This window comes from Salvelinus namaycush, chromosome 40, assembly GCF_016432855.1.
Source record: "Salvelinus namaycush isolate Seneca chromosome 40, SaNama_1.0, whole genome shotgun sequence".
Classification (NCBI taxonomy): Eukaryota; Metazoa; Chordata; class Actinopteri; order Salmoniformes; family Salmonidae; genus Salvelinus; species Salvelinus namaycush.
This window is the reverse complement of record NC_052346.1, coordinates 6,255,500-6,276,270: the sequence shown is the minus strand read 5'-3', so window position 1 is coordinate 6,276,270 and position 20,771 is coordinate 6,255,500. Positions and strand designations below refer to the sequence as shown.

Below are 20,771 nucleotides of genomic sequence, written 5' to 3'. Positions count from 1 at the left end.
CAGGTACTCACACAAATCAACGGACATAGTAACAATAATCGACAGGACAAACCAAGGACACACTTATACAATTGCTAATCACTGGGAATAGGGGCCAGGTGTGCGTAAGGAAAGTTCCGGAGGGATCCGTGACAGTGTTATGGTATGGTATACTACATACAGTATGTGTGATATATCTATACGTTGTATGTTTTTGTTTATTTAATTTTAAATTTATATTTATTTGCTCTGCTGATAAAATTGTATAATTGAACGTCACATTAAAGATTTATTGGATATTGTGAAAACCAATAAATAAATCTCACCAGGTCAAATTCCAGTTACATGTACATGTACTTGTCGAATAAAAGTGATTCTGATAAGAACAGACAAACCTGTGTAAAGTCATTAAACCTCTTTAATGTGGAGATGAAATATAACAATTGAGACGTAAGCGCCATGGCTGATACATTGTTAGAGGCAGAAAAACAACAAAAGCCACAAGGTGTATATTTATAAATACTGTTCTGAGGAAACAGGTCAAAAAATGTTTTACAGACATGAACTGTTCTGTGTGCAGAAAACACATGTATAAAATAGTGTACAATAATAGATGTCAATCTTATGAAGGCCAAATTACTTAAAAATACAAATGAAAAATAGTATGTACACATTAAAATGGTACTGCATATAGAAAGGCGCCTTGGCCTCAGTGCAATAGTTATAGTGCCTACATTGTGCAGAAGCATACAGACAAGAATACTGAATACTATACTTTAATATGGACTCTTACGGTGTTCATTATAGGTTCTGTATTTTTGTACGGTTATTGAATGCACCCGATCCCCCATTGAATAATCCACATTGAATTGGATCATTGATCATTCTGAAACTGTAGCTGCCAATACTGTATTACTTCCCTGTAGAACTGCAGGGCAATAAAATAATTAATCAAGGAAATGAAAGTAAAGTGAAAGATATTCCCACATAGGCATAGGAGAGAGCATATCAACAATGCTGTTTGAACAGTGGCTCTACTTTTTCTTTTCAAATTGACTGGTGATTATACGCTTTTACATGATTGGTTAATCGGTTTCCCATCTGCATATTTATGCAAATGAGGCACTTAAACTATCTGATGCATTTCGGCATGAATACTTTACCAAGGCACCTCCCCTTCTTGGGTGTTTTCTATCAATAGAAGCACAACAGAAGCAAATAAAACCGCAGGTGCACAGGAATCCCACTGGGCACAGACATCAAGTCAACGTTTATTCCAAGTTGGTTCAACATGATTTCATTGAAATGACGTGGAAACAACGCTTATTCAACCAGTGTGTGCCCAGTGAGACACTTCACAAAATAACAGAAAAGACAAAACTGGCTCAATTACATATTTATAGTTTTGGTTAAATGCTTATAAAAATACAAAATATGTTTTTTTTTTGTCGTTGTCGTCATTACATTCTGATTAGCATATCTTGTTGTAATAATGGGATATATCAAAATGGAGCATGGTTTGTGATGCAAGAACATGTGGCAAGTCTCAAAAGTCATCACAAGGGAAACTGTTTTTCAATTTTCATTCAGGCCATTGAAGTATTATGATTGCTGGGGAATAGTTTTTTTCCCCCTCCGTATCAAAATAAGCAGTTGATACAGTTTAAACTGTATATCATCTATACATACATATTGTACAGTACGTAATGATATCCATCCTGTCCATAATATCGTATGCCAACATATTTAGCATTTTCCAAATGCAAATGCTCTTCTTTTTGCCCTTATGGTCATACTGTAGTCAATTTACCAGGCATCGACTATCTCACCTTTCCTTTTGGAATTTGGCTAGATCCTATATGTTCAAATGCATTTAGGGATTTAAAAAAAAAAAAACTTAAAAGTAATCCCAGGAATCTCATTCAACGTGTTCTCTCTTTTTCCCTATTACTGCTTACTTCATCATCTTCCGTCTTTCCTTTCCAAAATCTTCTGGCAATTCTTTAACATCGGAGGCACAAAGAGGCACAATTCAAAACAACCAATAAATATATTCTCTTTCCTCCACATCGACCAGACGTGACTGTATGTCCAAATTGGCACTCTATTCCCTATATAGTGCACTACTTTTGACCAGGGCATGCCCACCCAAGGAGAAGCAAGTCAAGGAGGAGCTCGTGACAGCCACTGGAGCTTCTGTCTGGTTGCAGAAGAAAAATAAGCCACACGACCCTCTGGTCCAAACGCCTTGTATCTTGCATCCAAACATACCATTTGAGACGCATAGAAGAGAAATGAAGGAAGCCATCTTGGCCAGTCTCCTTGGTGAAGTAAGACATGGTGGTGGTAGAATCCCCAAAGGCACCTGGCTGTGTGAGTCTGTATGTGTCCGTGTATCTGCTTGTTTAGCAAAGAGGGCTACTCATCAGTATCTCAACAAATTCCATTCAGCCGCGGAAAAGGCGGGTTCTTCCTCCTTGTAGAACCTTCTAGAAGTCGCAACAGTTGGTTTGGTTGTTCTCTGAGAAGTATGTGGTTCCGTTGGGCAGGGGCGGGAACTGGAACGATATGTTTTCCTCCATTGGACAGTTTGTGACCTGGATGGTAAATAATGGACCAAGTTAGCCGCAACAGATCAGAAAGACAAGGGGATGATGTAATGCATGCAACCCACCGCAAACGGTGCTTGTTCGAGTGCTTTTAAAATCATCATTATACCCGTCTCAAAGAAACCACCAACAATGAACAAAACAAAAATCTTCACATGTGTGTTTAAGTACATACAACAGATTCATTCGCTCTAAATGCTTCAATATACGTCAAAGACAAATATGAAACAGACACCTTCTTCCCAAAGGTCCCTTCGTGGCTCGTAATAACTGTCCTACTAGTAAAACCCGAAACACTGGTGCAATTAGAAACACTGTAATCTGGTGGTAATAATGAAACAAGTCTCCCTTGAAAAATAGGTATTTTTACCTCAATCTGTTCAAATAAAGGTTACATTAAAATACTGGTGCCTGTATTACCTGTGTCTGCCCGTTGCAGTTGAGGTACTGCTGCTGGACCAGCAGGCTGTCTGGTGTGAAGCCCCCAGGGGTTAGACCAGGCCCCACCTGACAGGACAGAGGGCTGATGTTGGTGTCACCTTGTGGGATTGCCGAGGACCCCACGATGGGCCCGCTGGAGTTCCTCTGGAAGTAGCAGGAGGCCTGGGAGGGACTCTGGTCGTGGAGGGGGGCCGTGGCCCTCTGACAGGAGGATGGGACCAGGGAACCAAAGGCCGTGTTGGGGGTTAAACAGACCCCGTTGACAGGAACCGGGGGGGGGTTGGTGCTGCTGAACATGCAGCTGTTGGAAGAGACGAGAGGAGGGGTGACGACAGCAGAGGTCTTTTGAGGCCTGTACTGGCCTGATATTGTTTGAGCCCTGTTGTAGTTCTGGGCCTGAGAGTTCTGCTGTGGCTGGGCCTCGAGCCCAGGGATAGGGAGCTGGGGAGCGATTTGGAAGTCAGACACCTGGTTGTTATAAAAGCTGCCCATGACATTGTGTTGGTGTCCATTTTGTTGGTGTAACATCGTGGGCAGCATTTGTTGCTGCTGCTGCTGCTGTTGCTGGGTCTGCAGGGAAAAGTGTCCTTGTAGGCAGCTAGTCGGGTTGGGATCTAGAATGACATCTTTTGGTTGATTTGAAATATTCTGGGCAAAGGTTTCCAACAAGGTGTCGGCCACCATGTTGGTATTGGGCATGGAGGAGGGCAAGGGCATCCACATGGTTTCCTGACCGGGCACGGCAAAGGGATCTGATTGGCTTATGGAGCTCTGGTCCTGGAATCGCATTGGCTGATCATTCATGCCCCACCCCAGCAGCTGGTTCTGGATTGGCAGACCCATAGGAGCAGGGATGACCTGAGTGGCAGAGCTCTGATTGGCAAGGCCTGACTGCATCTGTTGTCTCAGGGAATAAGACGCCAGCCCGTTACCAGGGCTGGACAGGATCTCAGAGGCCCGGAGGCCTTGCTGCCTACCTTTGGCTTGGTTCTGCCGCACCTGGGCACAGGAGCCAGCCAGGGCAGGGTTAAAGGCCAAGGGGTTAGCGTTGCTCTGCAGGTCCAGGTTCTCTCCCAGGGATTGGGCAAAGGTGTTCCTGGAGGAAGCCTGCTGGAGTGTGGGGCCGTTCAATCCCATCTGAGAGCCCATGTGTGTCAGCTTCATCATGCCCCGAACGTTACTCACTGTTTCAGCCGCACTCAAGCCTTCCATCCCAAGCAACTGGTTCTGCTGGGGATCAACCCCCCAGTTGAAGCCCTTTCCTCCAGGCATCATGGTATTCCCCTGCAGGTCGACATTTTTAAGGCACTCTGGTACCTCCAGGAGAGGGTTGTTGACACTGACGGACCCCAGCAGTGAGCCCAAATGCTCGGGCATCTTGAGTCCTCCGTTCTCCTTGAAGAGATGTTCCTCCACATACGACAGGATGTCATGGTTGAGGATGTCATCAAGGTCCTCGGACATCTCACAGTTGCTGGAGCTCATCTTCAGCAGAGTGTTCTCCCAGTCCTTCAGCTCTATGGGGTCCACATCCAGGCTGCAACAAGATAAGATCAGATCAGATAAGGAACACTTCCAGGCTGCAATCACATCAAATCCAACTTTATTTGTATAGCACATTTCATACAAGCTACAGTATAGCAATACAATACAATGCGATTCACATCATTTAAAAAAAATAGATACAATCAATCATAGAAAATAGATGGTAAAATTCCATGAACAAAAATTGAAAGTATTTTTGTGGTAGTACAAGAAGTTTAAACATTTTAATTAAGTGAGGCGGTGAAATATATTCAAAGTTCAATTTATTAAAATATCTGGTCTGATTACTTTGATAGACTATGTCAACCTCATTACTTTGGACTGTGGGGCAGTTAGATCACATATTTAATCACAAATAATTACACTAAGACTACTACACTTTTACTCATAAGGAATTAGACATGTTTTAGGTTATCATTTGGGGAGAGAAATATGATGATGCATCTAGCGGAAGTTTAGAAGTTTGTTAGTGATGAAAATATGTTGCGGTAGTTGAAGAAGTAAACATTTTTTTTAAGGTTGAGTAAGTTTTGTCCACAAATGTCCACAAATTTCCATTATATGTAAATAGTTTATGATTAGTGAATACTATAACGCAGTTATTCTGTTACATACTTCTCCCTATTAGCTGAAATCATATTTTTTCAAAGCCATTTTAGCTGTCATGTTAGCTCTTCGGTCCGAACAAATTCACAAATTTGTGGCGCTATGCAGAAGTTGACTCCCTCCAGGCACATGTTGCTAGGCAACTCCCCTGCACTTGCCTGGGCAGGCCTGCTCCCTCTATGGCTAAAGCCAGTGTGAGAAACGTGCTAACAAACGTTTGTGCTGTGCAACTCAATAAATACTGCACTCTGAGTCATGATAGTGTTGCTAGACAAAGCAACTTTACTTTCACCTTTCAATTTTATAATCTACTATTGTTTTTTATTCATTTATATTATTTATTCTATAGTAGTAGTAGTAGTAGTAGTCAAACCTGGAACACAGGCTGTTGTCCCCGATGATTTGCTGCAGTGTTTCCATCAGGTCCTGGACAGTGGACTCCTCCCTGATGCCCGAGTCCGGCCTGGGCATAGTGGGGTGTTGGGACTGCCAGGAATCACCAGGCACGTTGGCCATTGCGTGGCTGTTGCTGAAGGCCTGGTCTTCCCAGGAGCACAGCTCCTGAGGGTTGGGGGGCTCGATGGAGGGCTCGCTGGGGCTGGTCTGCATGGATGAATGATTGAATGAATAAAATACTTTTCGTGTCAAGTCATCCTTAGCGACCCATCCTTACGGGACTATTTGAGACATTTTCCATGTCCAAAATGGCAACCTATTCCCTACATAGTACACTAGAGACCTATTGGCCCTGTTCAAAATTAGTGCATAATATAGGGAATACGGTAAAACAGAGTAAATTGCTGTACCTGCGTGTAGATGGCCTGGTCCTGCCTCAGCATGGAGCCCAGCAGGGAGTCGGGGTCCAGGGCCATTTCTTCTTCCATCTTCCTGATCTTAGGGCCCTTGCTCTGGGTTGGAATGTCAGTTACGTCCAGAGAGGGGCCCACCTCGTAGAGAACAGCTTCCCCAGTGGCGAAGTTAAAGGGCAGCTGGAGTCTCCGCTGGCGAAGCTGCTCCTCACCCTCATTATTTCTTGAGGAATAAAAAGGAGAGTGTTAGAATAAAATAGAGTAGTAGAGTACGGTAGAGTACAGTAGAGTAAGGTAGAGTAGAGCACGGTGGAGTACAGTAGAGTACGGTAGAGTACAGTAGAGTAAGGTAGAGTAGAGCACGGTGGAGTACAGTAGAGTACGGTAGAGTACAGTAGAGTAAGGTAGAGTAGAGCACGGTAGAGTACAGTAGAGTAAGGTAGAGTAGAGCACAGTGGAGTACAGTAGAGTACGGGAGAGTACAGTAGAGTAAGGTAGAGTAGAGTACAGTAGAGTACGGTAGAGTAGAGTTCGGTAGAGTACAGTAGAGTAAGGTAGAGTAGAGCACGGTGGAGTACAGTAGAGTACGGGAGAGTACAGTAGAGTAAGGTAGAGTAGAGTACAGTAGAGTACGGTAGAGTAGAGTTCGGTAGAGTACAGTAGAGTAAGGTAGAGTAGAGCACGGTGGAGTACAGTAGAGTACGGTAGAGTAGAGTACGGTGGAGTACAGTAGAGTACGGGAGAGTACAGTAGAGTAAGGTAGAGTAGAGTACAGTAGAGTACGGTAGAGTAGAGTACGGTGGAGTACAGTAGAGTAAGGTAGAGTAGAGCACGGTGGAGTACAGTAGAGTACGGGAGAGTACAGTAGAGTAAGGTAGAGTAGAGTACAGTAGAGTACGGTAGAGTAGAGTCCGGTAGAGTACAGTAGAGTAAGGTAGAGTAGAGCACGGTGGAGTACAGTAGAGTACGGTAGAGTAGAGTACGGTATAGTACAGTAGAGTATGGTAGAGTATAGTTCGGTAGAGTACAGTAGAGTAAGGTAGAGTAGAGTACGGTGGAGTACAGTAGAGTACGGTAGAGTAGAGTACGGTATAGTACAGTAGAGTATGGTAGAGTAGAGTAGAGTATGGTATAGTACAATAGAGTACAGTAGATTACGGTAGAGTAGAATACGGTAGAGTACAGTAGAGTACGGTAGAGTAGAGTTCGGTAGAGTACTGTAGAGTACGGTAGAGTAGAGTACGGTAGAGTACAGTAGAGTACGGTAGAGTAGAGTACGGTATAGTACAGTAGAGTATGGTAGAGTAGAGTAGAGTACGGTATAGTACAATAGAGTACGGTAGATTACGGTAGAGTAGAATACGGTAGAGCACAGTAGAGTACGGTAGAGTAGAGTAGAGTACGGTAGAGTAGAGTACGGTAGAGCACAGTAGAGTACGGTAGAGTAGAGTACGGTAGAGTAGAGTAGAGTACGGTAGAGTAGAATACGGTAGAGCACAGTAGAGTACGGTAGAGTAGAGTAGAGTACGGTAGAGTAGAATACGGTAGAGCACAGTAGAGTACGGTAGAGTAGAGTAGAGTACGGTAGAGTAGAATACGGTAGAGCACAGTAGAGTACGGTAGAGTAGAGTAGAGTACGGTAGAGTAGAATACGGTAGAGCACAGTAGAGTACGGTAGAGTAGAGTAGAGTACGGTAGAGTAGAATACGGTAGAGCACAGTAGAGTACGGTAGAGTAGAGTAGAGTACGGTAGAGTAGAGTACGGTAGAGTAGAGTAGAGTTCGGTAGAGTACTGTAGAGTACGGTAGGGTAGAGTGCGGTAGAGTACAGTAGAGTACGGTAGAGTAGAGTACGGTAGAGTACAGCGCAGAGTAATCTTGGACTGGATTGTCCAGATGATGACTCTACTCACGATAACGGTCTCTGTCTGACCATGATGAAGTCGGGCCTCCCTCCCTTGTAGATCAGTCTGGCATTAGCCTGAACCCAGATCCACACACCATTCTTGGCCAGGAGCCTAAACACAGTCAGACCACTCTCACCTGTCTTTATCACTAAGGAGGGAAACAGACGCAAGGAAACTGTCAACAACAGGGTCGGGTACAGCAAATACAGAGAACTCATTTGTTTTTGTTCATTTCATTCATTCATTGTTTAATCTATTTGTAGGTTCAACTATTAATTCATTCATCCGTTCAATCGTTTGTTTGTTAATTCAAACATTCAAAGAGGAAAGTTGTAATATTGATTTGGAAACGTGACAACGACTTACTTCTGACATGGTTGTCGGCACAGTACATCATGTCAGCAGCGTGGATGAACTGGTATCCAGAGCCTCTCATACACAACTCCAGCTCCGTGTAGCCCAGAACCACCTTCCCTCTGACACACAATAACACACATCAGAAACGCTGGCTAATTATTCTGTTTTTTTTTCTGTTCTCTACAGTTTGTGGTTACAATTCATAGTAACGTTCATGAATAAGTCATTACAAATGCTTAGAAATCGTTTAGAAATGAATATAAATGTTATAACGCACACAAAGGAATAGCATTGTCTTTAAGTTAGATATACACTACGTGGCCAAAGGTATGTGGTCACCTGCTCGTCAAACATCTCATTCCAAAATCATGGGCATTAACATGGAGTTAGTCCCCCCTTTGCTGCTATAACAGCCTCCACTCTTATGGGAAGGCTTTCCACTAGATGTTGGAACATTGCTTTGTGGACTTGCTTCCAAGTAGCCTCGTGGTTAGAGCACTCTAACCACTAGGCAGGTAGCCATGGGCCAGTAACCGAAAGGTTGCTGGATTGAATCCCAGAGCTGACAAGGTAAAAATCTGTCGTTCTGCTCCTGAACAAGGCAGTTAACCCAGTGTTACCCGGTAGGCCGTCATTGTAAATAATAATTTCTTCTTAACTGACTTGCCTAGTTAAATAAAGGTTTAAAATACAAGCAAAATTCAGCCACAAGAGCATTAGTGAGGCCGGGCAGTGATATTGGCCGATTAGGCAGATTCATCCGTCGGACTGCCAGATGGTAAAGCGTGATCCATCACTCCAGAGAACGCATTTCCACTGCTCCAGAGTCCAATTGTGGCAAGCTTAGGCTTGTGTACGGCTGCTCGGCCATGGAAACCCATTTAATGAAGCTCCCGATGAACAGTTATTGTGCTGACGTTGCTTCCAGAGGCAGTTTAGAACTCGGTAGTGAGTGCTGCAACCGAGGACAGACGATTTTTTGCGGTACGCGCTTCATCACTAGGTGGTCCCGTCCTGTGAGCTTGTGTGACCTACCACTTCGCGACTGATCCGTTGTTGCTCCTAGACGTTTCCACTTCACAATAACAGCACTTACAGTTGACTGGGGCAGATATTTGACGAACTAACTTGTTGAAAGTCATTGAGCTCTTCAGTACGGGCCATTCTACTGCCAATGTTTGTCTATGGAGATTGCATGGCTGTGTGCTCGATTTTATACACTTGTCAGCAACGGGTGTGGCTGAAATAGCTGAATCCACTAATTTGAAGGGATATGGACATACTGTAGTGTACTTTAATAACAACACTGGATGGGAGTGTTACCGTGTATCAACACTCGTGGGGGTGAAGTCCAGCTTGTGTTTGGTCTGGAATATAAGTGTCTTGGTCCTGATCTCCAGGATAGAGGGGGTCTGGATGGGGGTAGCCACCAAGAACAGGGCCAGCTGGGGGTGGTCTATGGTACCGTCATCTGTCATCTTGTTCTGGCCATGGAGGAACTTCAGACGCCCATTGAAGTTCAGGGCCTGGAAGACACAGGGAAATGAGGAGGAAAGGTAAGGGACTTCTCAATCTGTGTGATCACATGAGGATAAACAGAAATCCTAAATACAACTACACTGAGGTAAGTTTTATATATATATTGTGTTGTTTTTGTTTTGCGTATATTGTCTCATTCTGTGGAGGCAAAAGTCGTATTTTAACCACTACTACTAAATACCAATACAAAGTTAATCGGTGGACGTTAGGCCTCTTGCCGTGTGTGGTTGGACTGTTAGTTTACTGTACCAGGAAGCCAGAGGAGTTGTCCAGGAGACAGCGAAAGCGACAGACGAAGCTCCTCTCCAGGAAGGAAGAGTTCTCAGGCGGAATGTGCTGCGGGTCGTAGCTCACTATGTTGCTGGTGATGTCACTGCTGTTGTTAGGCTGCAGGCCTACAGTACACACAGTTACGGTACAGAGTATATTTATATATATTTTATATTTTAGTCATTTATTAGGCACTCTTATCCAGAGCAACTTACAAGAGCAATTAGGGTTAAGTGCCTTGCTCAAGGGCACATTTTTCATGAAGTTGGCTCTGGGATTCAAACCAGTGACCTTTACGTTACTTGCCCAATGCTCTTAACAGCTAGGCCGCCTGTTTATTATCCTGTATATTCAGCTAACTATACAAACATTTTTTCAAGCAGTATCAAATCTTTCCACAAAGGTTGGCTTAGACCTCGTTGTCAAAGTCATTCCACGGAGGGACGAGTGTCTGCAGGTTTTCCCTCCACCCTTGTACTTTACTGCTGCATTAAGGTCACTAATTAGTAAGGAACTCCCTTCACCTGGTTGTCTAGGTCTTAATTGAAAGGAAAAACCCAAAACCCGCACTCGGCCCTCCATGGAATGAGTTCGACACCCCTGGCTTAGGCAGTCGAAAACCAGGGTGAGTACTAACATAGCAGACTAGTGTACAAACATAGCGCATTACTCACTCTCTGTTGTCCCTGGCTCTGTATCAAACTGGTTGGGGTTAAGGGCGAAGTGGAGCTGACGTCTGAACAAGGCCCTGTCGTCCGTGTGGATCAACTCAAAAACACTCTGGTGGACCACATCTGACTGTGGGAGACAGGACAAAGAGGGAGACAAGAGTGTAAAAGACGATATACAGTACAGTACAGACTAGAGAGGAATATATGAAGTGCATGAGATTCAGTCATTTCCAAATGTCTCCTGGGAATACGAACTAACAGGTGCTGCCCTCTAGTGGTTTGGAAGCCCTAATACTCCACTGGCTGCTTCATTCAATGTTTTGTGGGAAGGGGAAAGGAGTGGGATGGGTTGTGCATCTCTGACTCTCTGTGAGTGTGTGTGCATACGTGTGTTGTTGTTTGAAGCATGAGTCATCAACATATTCATTAGAATACACCTGCATTGTGCTTCTACACCTGCATTGCTTGTTTGGGGTTTTAGGCCGGGTTTCTGTACAGCACTTTGAGATATCAGCTGATGTAAGAAGGGCTATATAAATACATTTGATTTTGATTTGATTTGATTAGAGCCTTTCTCCTGCAGTGTAACGTCTGTCTTTAGGCAAGTGACTCAGCCATGCACCATGTGTATGTGTGTGTGTGTGTGTGTGTGTGTGTGTGTGTGTGTGTGTGTGTGTGTGTGTGTGTGTGTGTGTGGGTGTGTGTGTGTGTGTGTGTGTGTGTGTGTGTGTGTGTGTGTGTGTGTGTGTGTGCACTGTAAGCAGGGGTGAATGTAGATTTCATTTCTTCCCAGTACGGGACGTCCTATGCGCTCACGCTTATGGGCCTAATCATAGAATTTTGCCGGGACGCCGTACCGGACTGCTTTACGTTCACCTGGCTGTAAGTGTGTGTGTACTGTAAGTGTGTGTGTGTACTGTAGGTGTGTGTGTGTGTATGTGTGTGTACTGTAAGTGTGTGTGTGTGTACTGTAAGTTGTGTGTGTGTGTACTGTAAGTGTGTGTGTGTGTGTGTGTGTGTGTGTGTGTGTGTGTGTACTGTAAGTGTGTATATGGGCCAATGACCAGGGTTCATGCATCGTGTTGCAGAGAGCAAGCAGTGCTTCTGGGCCCAATGTGTTCCGAGCACACATGACTCATGTGTTTTCCCATTCCCTTCCATCCATTAACCGCTCCGCCGTGAAAAGAATGCTGGGAACGTAGGTCTGACTGAGAGAGAGCTGTGTGAGACGAGCGTGTGTGATTTGATGCTCACTCTCTTCTCCCTTAGGCTTCCTAAAACTCGTACTTGACCTCAGTCAAGGTCTCTCTCTGGGAATGATGTGTGTGTGTGTGTGCACGGAACGAGAGTTAGGAGTTTGTTGGCCGATGAACTTCTGACTTATAAATACATCCATTTAAATGTGGTCTGTATGCATGTCTGTGATGGGAAGGAGAGCCAAGGCCATATCAATCTCAACTCCATGCACTTCTGCTTCCGATTACAGTCTTGCTACTTCAGTTATGACTGATATGCTTTGGGGATGATAGGCTTTTTTGACAGATTACTGTTAAAGTTGAGGAGTCACATTAGAATGTCCAACAAGGTCAGCTGGCCAGCAAATTATTCAACTGTGACAATATTGACATTTGTCTTTAGTGTACATATGATGGCGTAATTAGCTACCTAGGTGATATGGGCTGCCATGAGGTGACCTGTATGATACCATTAGCTAGCTAGGTGATACGGCTGCTATGAGGTGACATGTATGATACCATTAGCTAGCTAGGTAATACGGCTGCTATGAGGTGACCTGTATGATACCATTAGCTAGCTAGGTAATACGGCTGCTATGAGGTGACCTGTATGATACCATTAGCTAGCTAGGTGATACGGCTGCTATGAGGTGACATGTATGATACCATTAGCTAGCTAGGTAATACGGCTGCTATGAGGTGACCTGTATGATACCATTAGCTAGCTAGGTGATACGGCTGCTATGAGGTGACCTGTATGATACTATTAGCTAGCTAGGTAATACGGCTGCTATGAGGTGACATGTATGATACCATTAGCTAGCTAGGTGATACGGCTGCTATGAGGTGACATGTATGATACCATTAGCTAGCTAGGTGATATGGCTGCTATGAAGTGACTTGAAAGGTACCTACATAATATATGGTCTTCATAACACCTGAATAACCGATACATAATACATTTATAAGCAGTATATGCATAATGTGGGTGCACTGTGTGTCAGTCAGTGTTGGTCAAAAGGCTCTATTTTACCTGGTGGAAGCCTAGGTAGTCCTGAACAGTAGGAGAGGAGTAGAACACGTATCCCTCCGCCGTGACCACCAGCACAAAGCCGTTCAGGGCCTGGAGACACAGAGAGGCACAGTCAGACAAAAATAAACACTATGAACTTACTATTTATAGGAACTTAACAGTATTATATTATTATGAAGTTCACATATGTTCATACTTCATACGTCAAACAAGACACACTCAGTTATTCGACATGCAGATGGGCAAATAAACTTAAACTGAAAGAAATAAAAATGAATTCCATGACGTAGTGAATGATAAGGGGCAATAAGCGAGTCAAATTAAATTAGAGGAGGAATTCTGTTCGGCTGTTGAAGGAGGGAGAAGTAGCCATGGTGTGTGTGTATGTGTGTGTGTTTGTTCAGGTTTGGGTAAACATCCCATGTAATTAGCCATTCCTTTGTTTAGGTGTTAAATGTGACAATACAACGGAGCGGGGGGGAATATAGCTACTTGTCACGCACAGGATCCTGAACCTTGTAAACAATAGAACACTAGAGTGTGTGTGTGTGTGTGAGAGTGTGTGTGTGAGTGTGTGAGTGTGTGTGTGTGTGTGAGAGAGAGAGAGAGAGAGAGAGAGAGAGAGAGAGAGAGAGAGAGAGAGAGAGAGAGAGAGAGAGAGAGAGAGAGAGAGAGAGAGAGGGTATGCGAAAGGTCCTGCATTTTGGTATTACAATAAAGGGCCTGTTTGGATTTACTGGAAGCTGCTGCAAATTTTCAGCATTTAAAACACAGACATTAGCTAACAGGTTTAGGAATACATGCCAAAGTATTTGTGTGTGTGTGCAGTGGTGGAAAAAGTACCTAATTGTCATAGTTGAGTAAAAGTAAATACTATACCTTAATAGAAAATGACTCTACTTGAGTAAAAGTCTAAAAGTATTTGGTTTTAAATATACTTAAGTATCAAAAGTACATGTAATTGCAAAACTATACGGATAACCATGGGCACACTCCAACATCATTGAGTGACTCTGGGGCTCCCGAGTGGCCCAGCGTCGTCCTGGATTGGCCGGGGTAAGCCATCATTGTAAATAAGAATTTGTTCTTAACTGACTTGCCTAGTTAAATGTAAAAACATTTTTACAAACAAAGCATTTGTGTTTCAGTGAGTCCACCAGATCAGAGGCAGCAGGGACGACCAGAATGTTCTCTTGATAAGTGCGTGAATTGGACCATTTTCCTGCTAAACATTCAAAATGTAACGAGTAAAAAGTACAATATTTTCTTTAGGGATGTAGTGAAGTAAAAGTTGTCTAAAATATAAATAGTAAAGTAGAGTACAGATACCCCAAAAAACAACTTAAGTAGTGCTTTAAAGTATTTTTTACTTACGTACTTTACACCACTGTGTGTGTGTTTGAGGGTAATAGAGAGTGATTCTAACCCACCTACTCTAATTATTTCCTGAGAAAAACTACAGGACAACAAGACGATAACGTGGTTTGTAACATCTTCATGATATATGCTCCCAGATTGCACTGAACACGTTTTCTGCATGGTGAATCAACCAGCCCCATTAATCTTTATCTGGTGTATAGGCCTACACAAAAAAGAAAAAAAGAAAACAACACACAATTGTGTCTCATAAGAGCAGCGTTTGTTCTCCGTGTGGATTTACTGCAGTCACCAGGACAGCGACTGAGGAAGAAAATTAAGATTAAACTACAAACTGCCCAGCACTACCAAACTATCAAGGCGGATAATCAGTCATAAATCAGTCTAGCACCACCCTCCAGACCAGTCCCTACTAGAGAGTATAGCGCTGTGTGTGGTCAGTGACGAGACCTCCCTGGAGATGGCGATGGTTATCTTTAGCAATAAAACAAACGCTAATGAGGACTAGCGTAGTCCTCACCGAGAAATGGGACAGCACGCCAACACTCCTAGCATTAGCCCCGGTGAGAAAAGGGAGGGCATTGCCCATGGGTAATGAAATGAGAGAGTCAAACTCAGGATTTAGTCAGGAGGGGAGATTAATGTGGGTGTTTACTCCAAGAAAATGACTCTATGTGCTTAGAAAAGTGGTTGAATCCGCTTATTTTTGTTCTCCCTTGTTGGCATTGAACATACATGTATGAGAGGCTATACGGAGGTTGTTGAAATATCCAAGGTTTTATAATCAAGCATATTTGTTCGAGACTGTATACAGGGGTTCTATATCTATGGTATTCAGTATGCATGATATATAGGCTGATGACGTGAGACAGTAATCCCTAACCTAACTCTCGGCGAGGTGGAGGAGTTTCGGTCATGTCAAGACGTAAAACAAATCGCTTTTCGTATAACTGGAGGGGAAGGAGTGAGGTTGGCTTCTTTACATGTAGATGGGTATGAGTGGCGTGATATAGTGTGTGTGAGCTGGGGCACAGGTTGGTGCTTGCCCTTCACGCCAGCTAAGCTTCCTCAGGTAAACCCCAGAGGGAGAGAGAGAGAGGCCTCGGGCTGGGGGGGAGAGACGGACAGACAGACAGGCAGGGAGACAGACACTGTATACCTGGTGTAAGAGGTTTCCCTCGGAGAACGGGACCCCATCCACAGAGGTTGTGGTGGTTGTGCTCTTCGCTAGAGTGATCTGTCCATTCCCGCCGAACCCCACCGCTCTCTCCACCCCCCACCCTGGACCGCCTTTCTTCATGGTCGCTGCAAAACAGAACAGAGAGACAGACATAACTTCACACCGGCACGCAAACCTGAAAGCAATACGCGCCGGACAGTGGGAGAAAGCAGCATGGAACTCACTTCTCAGAGATTTTGTTGACATGCTCTCTGCTAACGTCTGTAACTCCGAAACAGTTTTCTTCCTCCAAGCCAACAGACTAAACTACAACCCCTAAGACGGCTCTCCTTCCCTCTCTCCAACCCCTGCTGTTGTTATTGTGTGTGGCTGTGTGCGTGTATGTGTGTGTGTTTGTATGTATGTATGTGTGTGTCTAGGCTTGTTTTACTATCCTCGTCGGTACCGGAAATCCCCAAAAGTCACCACAAGGATAGTAAAGGATAGTAAAGGACAGAAGGACAAAGGCTATTTGGCTATTTTAAGCTTAGTTTAAAGGGTTTGGTTTAGGGTTAGAATTAGGTTAAGGGTTGGGTTTAGGGTTAGGGGCTTAAAGTTGGAGTTAAGGTCAGGGTTAGGTTTAGGGGTTAGGAAAAATAGGATTTTGAATGTAAATACATTTTGGGTCCCCACAAGGATAGTAAAACATATGGTGTGTGTGTGTGTGTCTGTGTGTGTGCACGTGTATGTGCTTTCTTGCATGTGTCTGTGTGTCAGCCAGGAGTGGCTTGGGGCTCATTTGGGACTTAACTTTGACTCCAGACTTAACAGATGAGATTATAAAACCTCCCTCCCCATTTGTCCAACTCCGTTTTCTCCTTCCCTTGTTCATTTGTTTTCATCCCCAGGAGAAGCCCTGACAGAGAGCGACGCTTATAGGGGACTAAGTGCGGGCGTGTACGTCATATGTTTCAACTGGAGACTTGAGACGTACTCCAGATGTCCACAGCCAGGCCTCTAATCTATGTTTGTGCCCCCCTAAAAGCAGAGCTGCAGACACCAAGTATGTTTGCGAAAAAACAAAGCCAATTGTTTTCAGAAATGCCGGATGAGCTGCGACTATTTCTGTCCATTCGTCTAATATCTCAAAGGTGGTCTTCTTAAAATAGGTCAGAATCGAAAGAGAGAGAGAGAGAGAGAGAGATAGGGAAGGAAAGAGAAAAGGGGAGAGAATGCGGGATAAGAGAGAGAGAGAGAGGAAGAGAGAGGCAGATGAAGACAGAGTGAGAGAGAAGGAGACAAACAAATGGAGGAGACAGACAGTGACAAATAGTCGTACATACTGGAGTCGGACACACTGGTGACTGACTCCACCATACTCCAGACTGCAGTCCAGACTGAACCCTAGGGCTCTGGTCTTTCCCGTCTCTCCCCTTTCCCGTCTGTAGCTCCAGATCAGAACAAGAGCCTCCTTGTTCCCACTCTCAGCCGCCCCTCGACCCTCATACCCGGCTGGACACAACACACCCACTGTGCTCAGCCACTTCTGATGAATGCTGAAAGAGCCAGGGGCTTTCTCTTCCTTCACCACAGATCTTAAATCAATAAAGCATGTTGCTCAGCCTGAATTACAGCTTGGACTGGGCCTGGCTGGGTTGGCTGGGCCTGGCTGGGCCTGGCTGGGGCTAGGGTGATAAGGGGAACGAGGGGTGTTGTACACAAGACAAAGTCAACAGTGATTGGATCGTCTCAAACCAATCAGAGTATCAAAGCCAATGCTTTACCCACGTGTGTTCTGGCTCTGGCCCAACCCATACGTTTCTGGACCAATCACACGGCCCCGAATGTGTTCGCATTCTGTGAGGGGTCAGGGAGGTACTCAGATCCAGACTCATTGCGGAGAAGAAACGAATGTCTGTAGGCGTGAAAGGAGTCTGGGTAGCCAGGCAAACATTAGGCTATAGCACAGAGCTAACCCTTGCTCTGAGGTACCGCCTAAGAGTACATGGCTGACTGCTATAGTCTACATTGGAGATAGCTAGAGCGTGTGGTTGCTGTACAGACTAGCCTGGAGCAAGCTCTGCCCCTGAGGTACGGTCGGCTGCAGGCTGGGTGGGGCGCCCAGTCATTTCCTGTGTGTGTTGTGAGCTACAGGCTGCAGCTAATGCTATTTCTGGATCCACAGCCGTTATCAAGCCCTCTGTATCACAAGAAGAAAAATATAGAAGAGAGCGAGAGAGAGAGAGAGAGAGAGAGAGAGAGAGAGAGAGAGAGAGAGAGAGAGAGAGAGAGAGAGAGAGAGAGAGAAACAAAAACAACAGTGTTTCTTTCCAGCAACAAAATACCTTTCCCACAGGACACAGATGTTGGGAGATAATTTTGGGGGAAATGTAAAGTCAAAGGCAAACCACTTAAAAGGATGATGGCCTATCGATATGGCCCAGTAAATTGCCGAGTACTTAACTATGTAGCATACATCAGGGTTAGGAAGGAGAGAGCGAAGGAGAGAGAGAGAGAGAGCGAGAGAAAAAGAGAGAGAGAGAGAGAGGGGCGGGAGGAAGAGAGAGAGCACCGTTTCAGGGTTTGGCAGACATGTACAGTATGCGGCTATGCGGTACGGTTACTTTCCCATGTTTGTTCCAGCAATGACTAAGGGAGGAAGAGAAGACAGTGTTTCTATTTGGGCTGACAATGAGGGCTCGTGACTGGGTCATGACCGTGGCCCTATAGCTCAGCTGGTAGAGCGTGGTGCCTACAGTTCCAGAATAGTGGGTTCAATTCCTGGGAGTACTGTATGTAAAATGCATGCATGACTAAACCTCTTTGGATAAGAACGTCTGCTAAATGGCATATACATTACATGATATGTGGACCAGGGAGACTGCTATTTAATTCAGCGAACCAACTAGAGAGAATATGGTTCAGAGTCTCAGCGTCAGAGTGCTGATATAGGATAAAACTTTCCTCTTAGATCATTAATGAATACGATTATATGGACAGGGAGGACCGAATTCTATAAAAACACTCTTACTCTGAGACGCTTTGTGAATACGGGCCCAGGACCCCAGTATAGCAGTTGCCTGTCCCACGTAAAGGGAGCCAGCCCTGGCAGGACTAGATGTGTTTTGGTGCTGTTATCCTGCTGCTGTTACTGGAGCACAGAGACCAAACCAAAGCCTTGGAACAGTTCACAGGGCTTAACCAATCAACGAGCTTCGGCTTCCCTATCAGAACATCTGTGGCCTGGTCTCTCGGTCTTTGGGGTTAACCTCGACACTGACGTGAAGCTCTGACTACACAGCAAAGGAATGACTGGAGGGCTGGCTCAGCCCGGTCCACACGCACACGCACGCACGCCCACACACACATAACACACACACACACACACACAGGCCTCCGCAGAGGGGAGGCCAAACGAGGAAAACAGACCAGGCCGCAAAATTGCCACTTGGCCGGTCATATAGCAGCAGCGGCAATACCACATTCCTCTATTCTCTCCTGACTGGCTGGCTGACTGTAGCCCTGACAGCTGGAAATGGATGGGAGTCACCGAGTCTAAAAAGGAGAATGGTCTGTAGTGGTTTGGTCAGTGTAGGACCGTAAAGCGGAACTCAATCCACCAGGACTGAATTACCATCCTACTGCTGCCAGTGTATATTATGGAGAATAGCCTATGATTAGAGGTCAGTTCCTCTTTCCTAATGATTGGCTGTCACTGACCATCGTACGCCTTCTATGTACTTTGATATGACACTACGCTCGTCATAATTTATCTTCATTTACTTCAAAACAAAATATTCCATTGATATTTTCTTTTGAATGTTTCCAATACTAGGGAAATGCCAACCTATCCCTTCGAAACCACAAAGTTGGCACTCTCACATTCACGCCATCGCCAGTGGCGAAGAGAGAGTGGAGAGACAGATAGTAAGACAGATACGCCACAAAGTTGGCACTCTCACATTCACGCCATCGCTAGTGGCGAAGAGAGAGTGGAGAGACAGATAGACAGATACGCGCACGCACGCACGCACGCACGCACGCACGCACGCACGCACGCACGCACGCACGCACGCACGCACGCACGCACAGCCACCTCAACACCTCAGGGCAGGCAGCCGGTCCGCCGACCACAGCAGTCTAGTCTCATCATTATTTTAGTATCAGAAGGTCAACCCACCAGTCAGTCTCCTGTAGGACCAAACAGAACCATAAAAGGTCTATAATTTCAAGGTCAATCCAATCTACCAACCCACCACTATAACCTGATATTAGAGAGAGAGCCAGGGATGGTCTGGGCACCTAATGGATGAGCATGGTATATATATCCTGACAGTAATGGGATATGTAGTCTACCCCATCAACAAGTAGCCTACCCCATCAACAAGGCGTCCAGAATAATCACATTACAGTGAGACAAAGAGAGAGAGAGAGTTTGGCACCCTATTCCCTATAAAGAGCACTACTTTTGACCAGGGCTCATGGAGCTCTGGTCAAAAGTAGTACATTATATATATAAGGAATTGGGTGCTATTTAGGACAGAGACAAACTCTCTTTCTTTGTTGTCTGACTGTAATGTCATCAGGCGGGTGGAAGGACAATTCCGGATGGAAGCCTTGATGACGTGCTTAGGCGACAGCAGTTTGTATGCGTGTATGTGTTTGTGGGGGCGTGCGTGCGCATGCGCGTGAATGACCAGGTTCGTGCCACCTGCCAAAAGGTTAAAGGGTAAAAGGCTGTGCGTGTGATAAGATATAATAAACTGGCAGATGTTCAACCGGTATACAGAAGTGTCTCTGAAAGAATGCACATCTTATCACTACAGAGCAGGGCCTCTCTTGGACTGCTACACGACAGACACAATAATGACACCCAAGATAAACGGCTTCCTGTCACACCGAAGAGGAAATGTTCAAACAGTCTACATGCACACACATACAGTTGAAGTCGGAAGTTTACATACACCTTAGCCAAATACATTTATTTGTTACCGACATTTAATCCTAGTAAACATTCCCTGTCTTAGGTCAGTTAGGATCACCACTTTATTTTAATGAATGTGAAGTGTCAGAATAATAGCAGAGAGAATGATTAATTTCGGCTTTTATTTCTTTCATCACATTCCCAGTGGGTCAGAAGCTTACATACACTCAATTAGTATTTGGTAGCATTGCCTTTAAATTGTTTAACTTGGGGCAAACGTTTCAGGTAGCCTTCCACAATAAGTTGGGTGA

General features: G+C 44.8%; 1 protein-coding gene across 1 annotated transcript in view; it reads right to left on the bottom strand.

Annotated features, from left to right (window-relative positions):
• Positions 1 to 379: 379 nt before the first annotated feature.
• Positions 380 to 20,771, bottom strand: part of LOC120033754 (aryl hydrocarbon receptor-like) — a 74,841-nt gene continuing 54,449 nt past the window's right edge. Inside the window, exons 3-13 of the mRNA XM_038980208.1 lie at positions 15,537 to 15,682; positions 13,001 to 13,090; positions 10,736 to 10,859; positions 10,041 to 10,186; positions 9,576 to 9,778; positions 8,262 to 8,371; positions 7,902 to 8,043; positions 5,987 to 6,212; positions 5,554 to 5,783; positions 3,009 to 4,566; positions 380 to 2,576 (exon numbers count right to left, since the gene is read on the bottom strand). Of these exons, the coding sequence (XP_038836136.1) occupies positions 2,469 to 2,576; positions 3,009 to 4,566; positions 5,554 to 5,783; positions 5,987 to 6,212; positions 7,902 to 8,043; positions 8,262 to 8,371; positions 9,576 to 9,778; positions 10,041 to 10,186; positions 10,736 to 10,859; positions 13,001 to 13,090; positions 15,537 to 15,682 (3,083 nt within the window). The 3' untranslated portion in view covers positions 380 to 2,468. The remainder of the gene's footprint in view (positions 2,577 to 3,008; positions 4,567 to 5,553; positions 5,784 to 5,986; positions 6,213 to 7,901; positions 8,044 to 8,261; positions 8,372 to 9,575; positions 9,779 to 10,040; positions 10,187 to 10,735; positions 10,860 to 13,000; positions 13,091 to 15,536; positions 15,683 to 20,771) is intronic.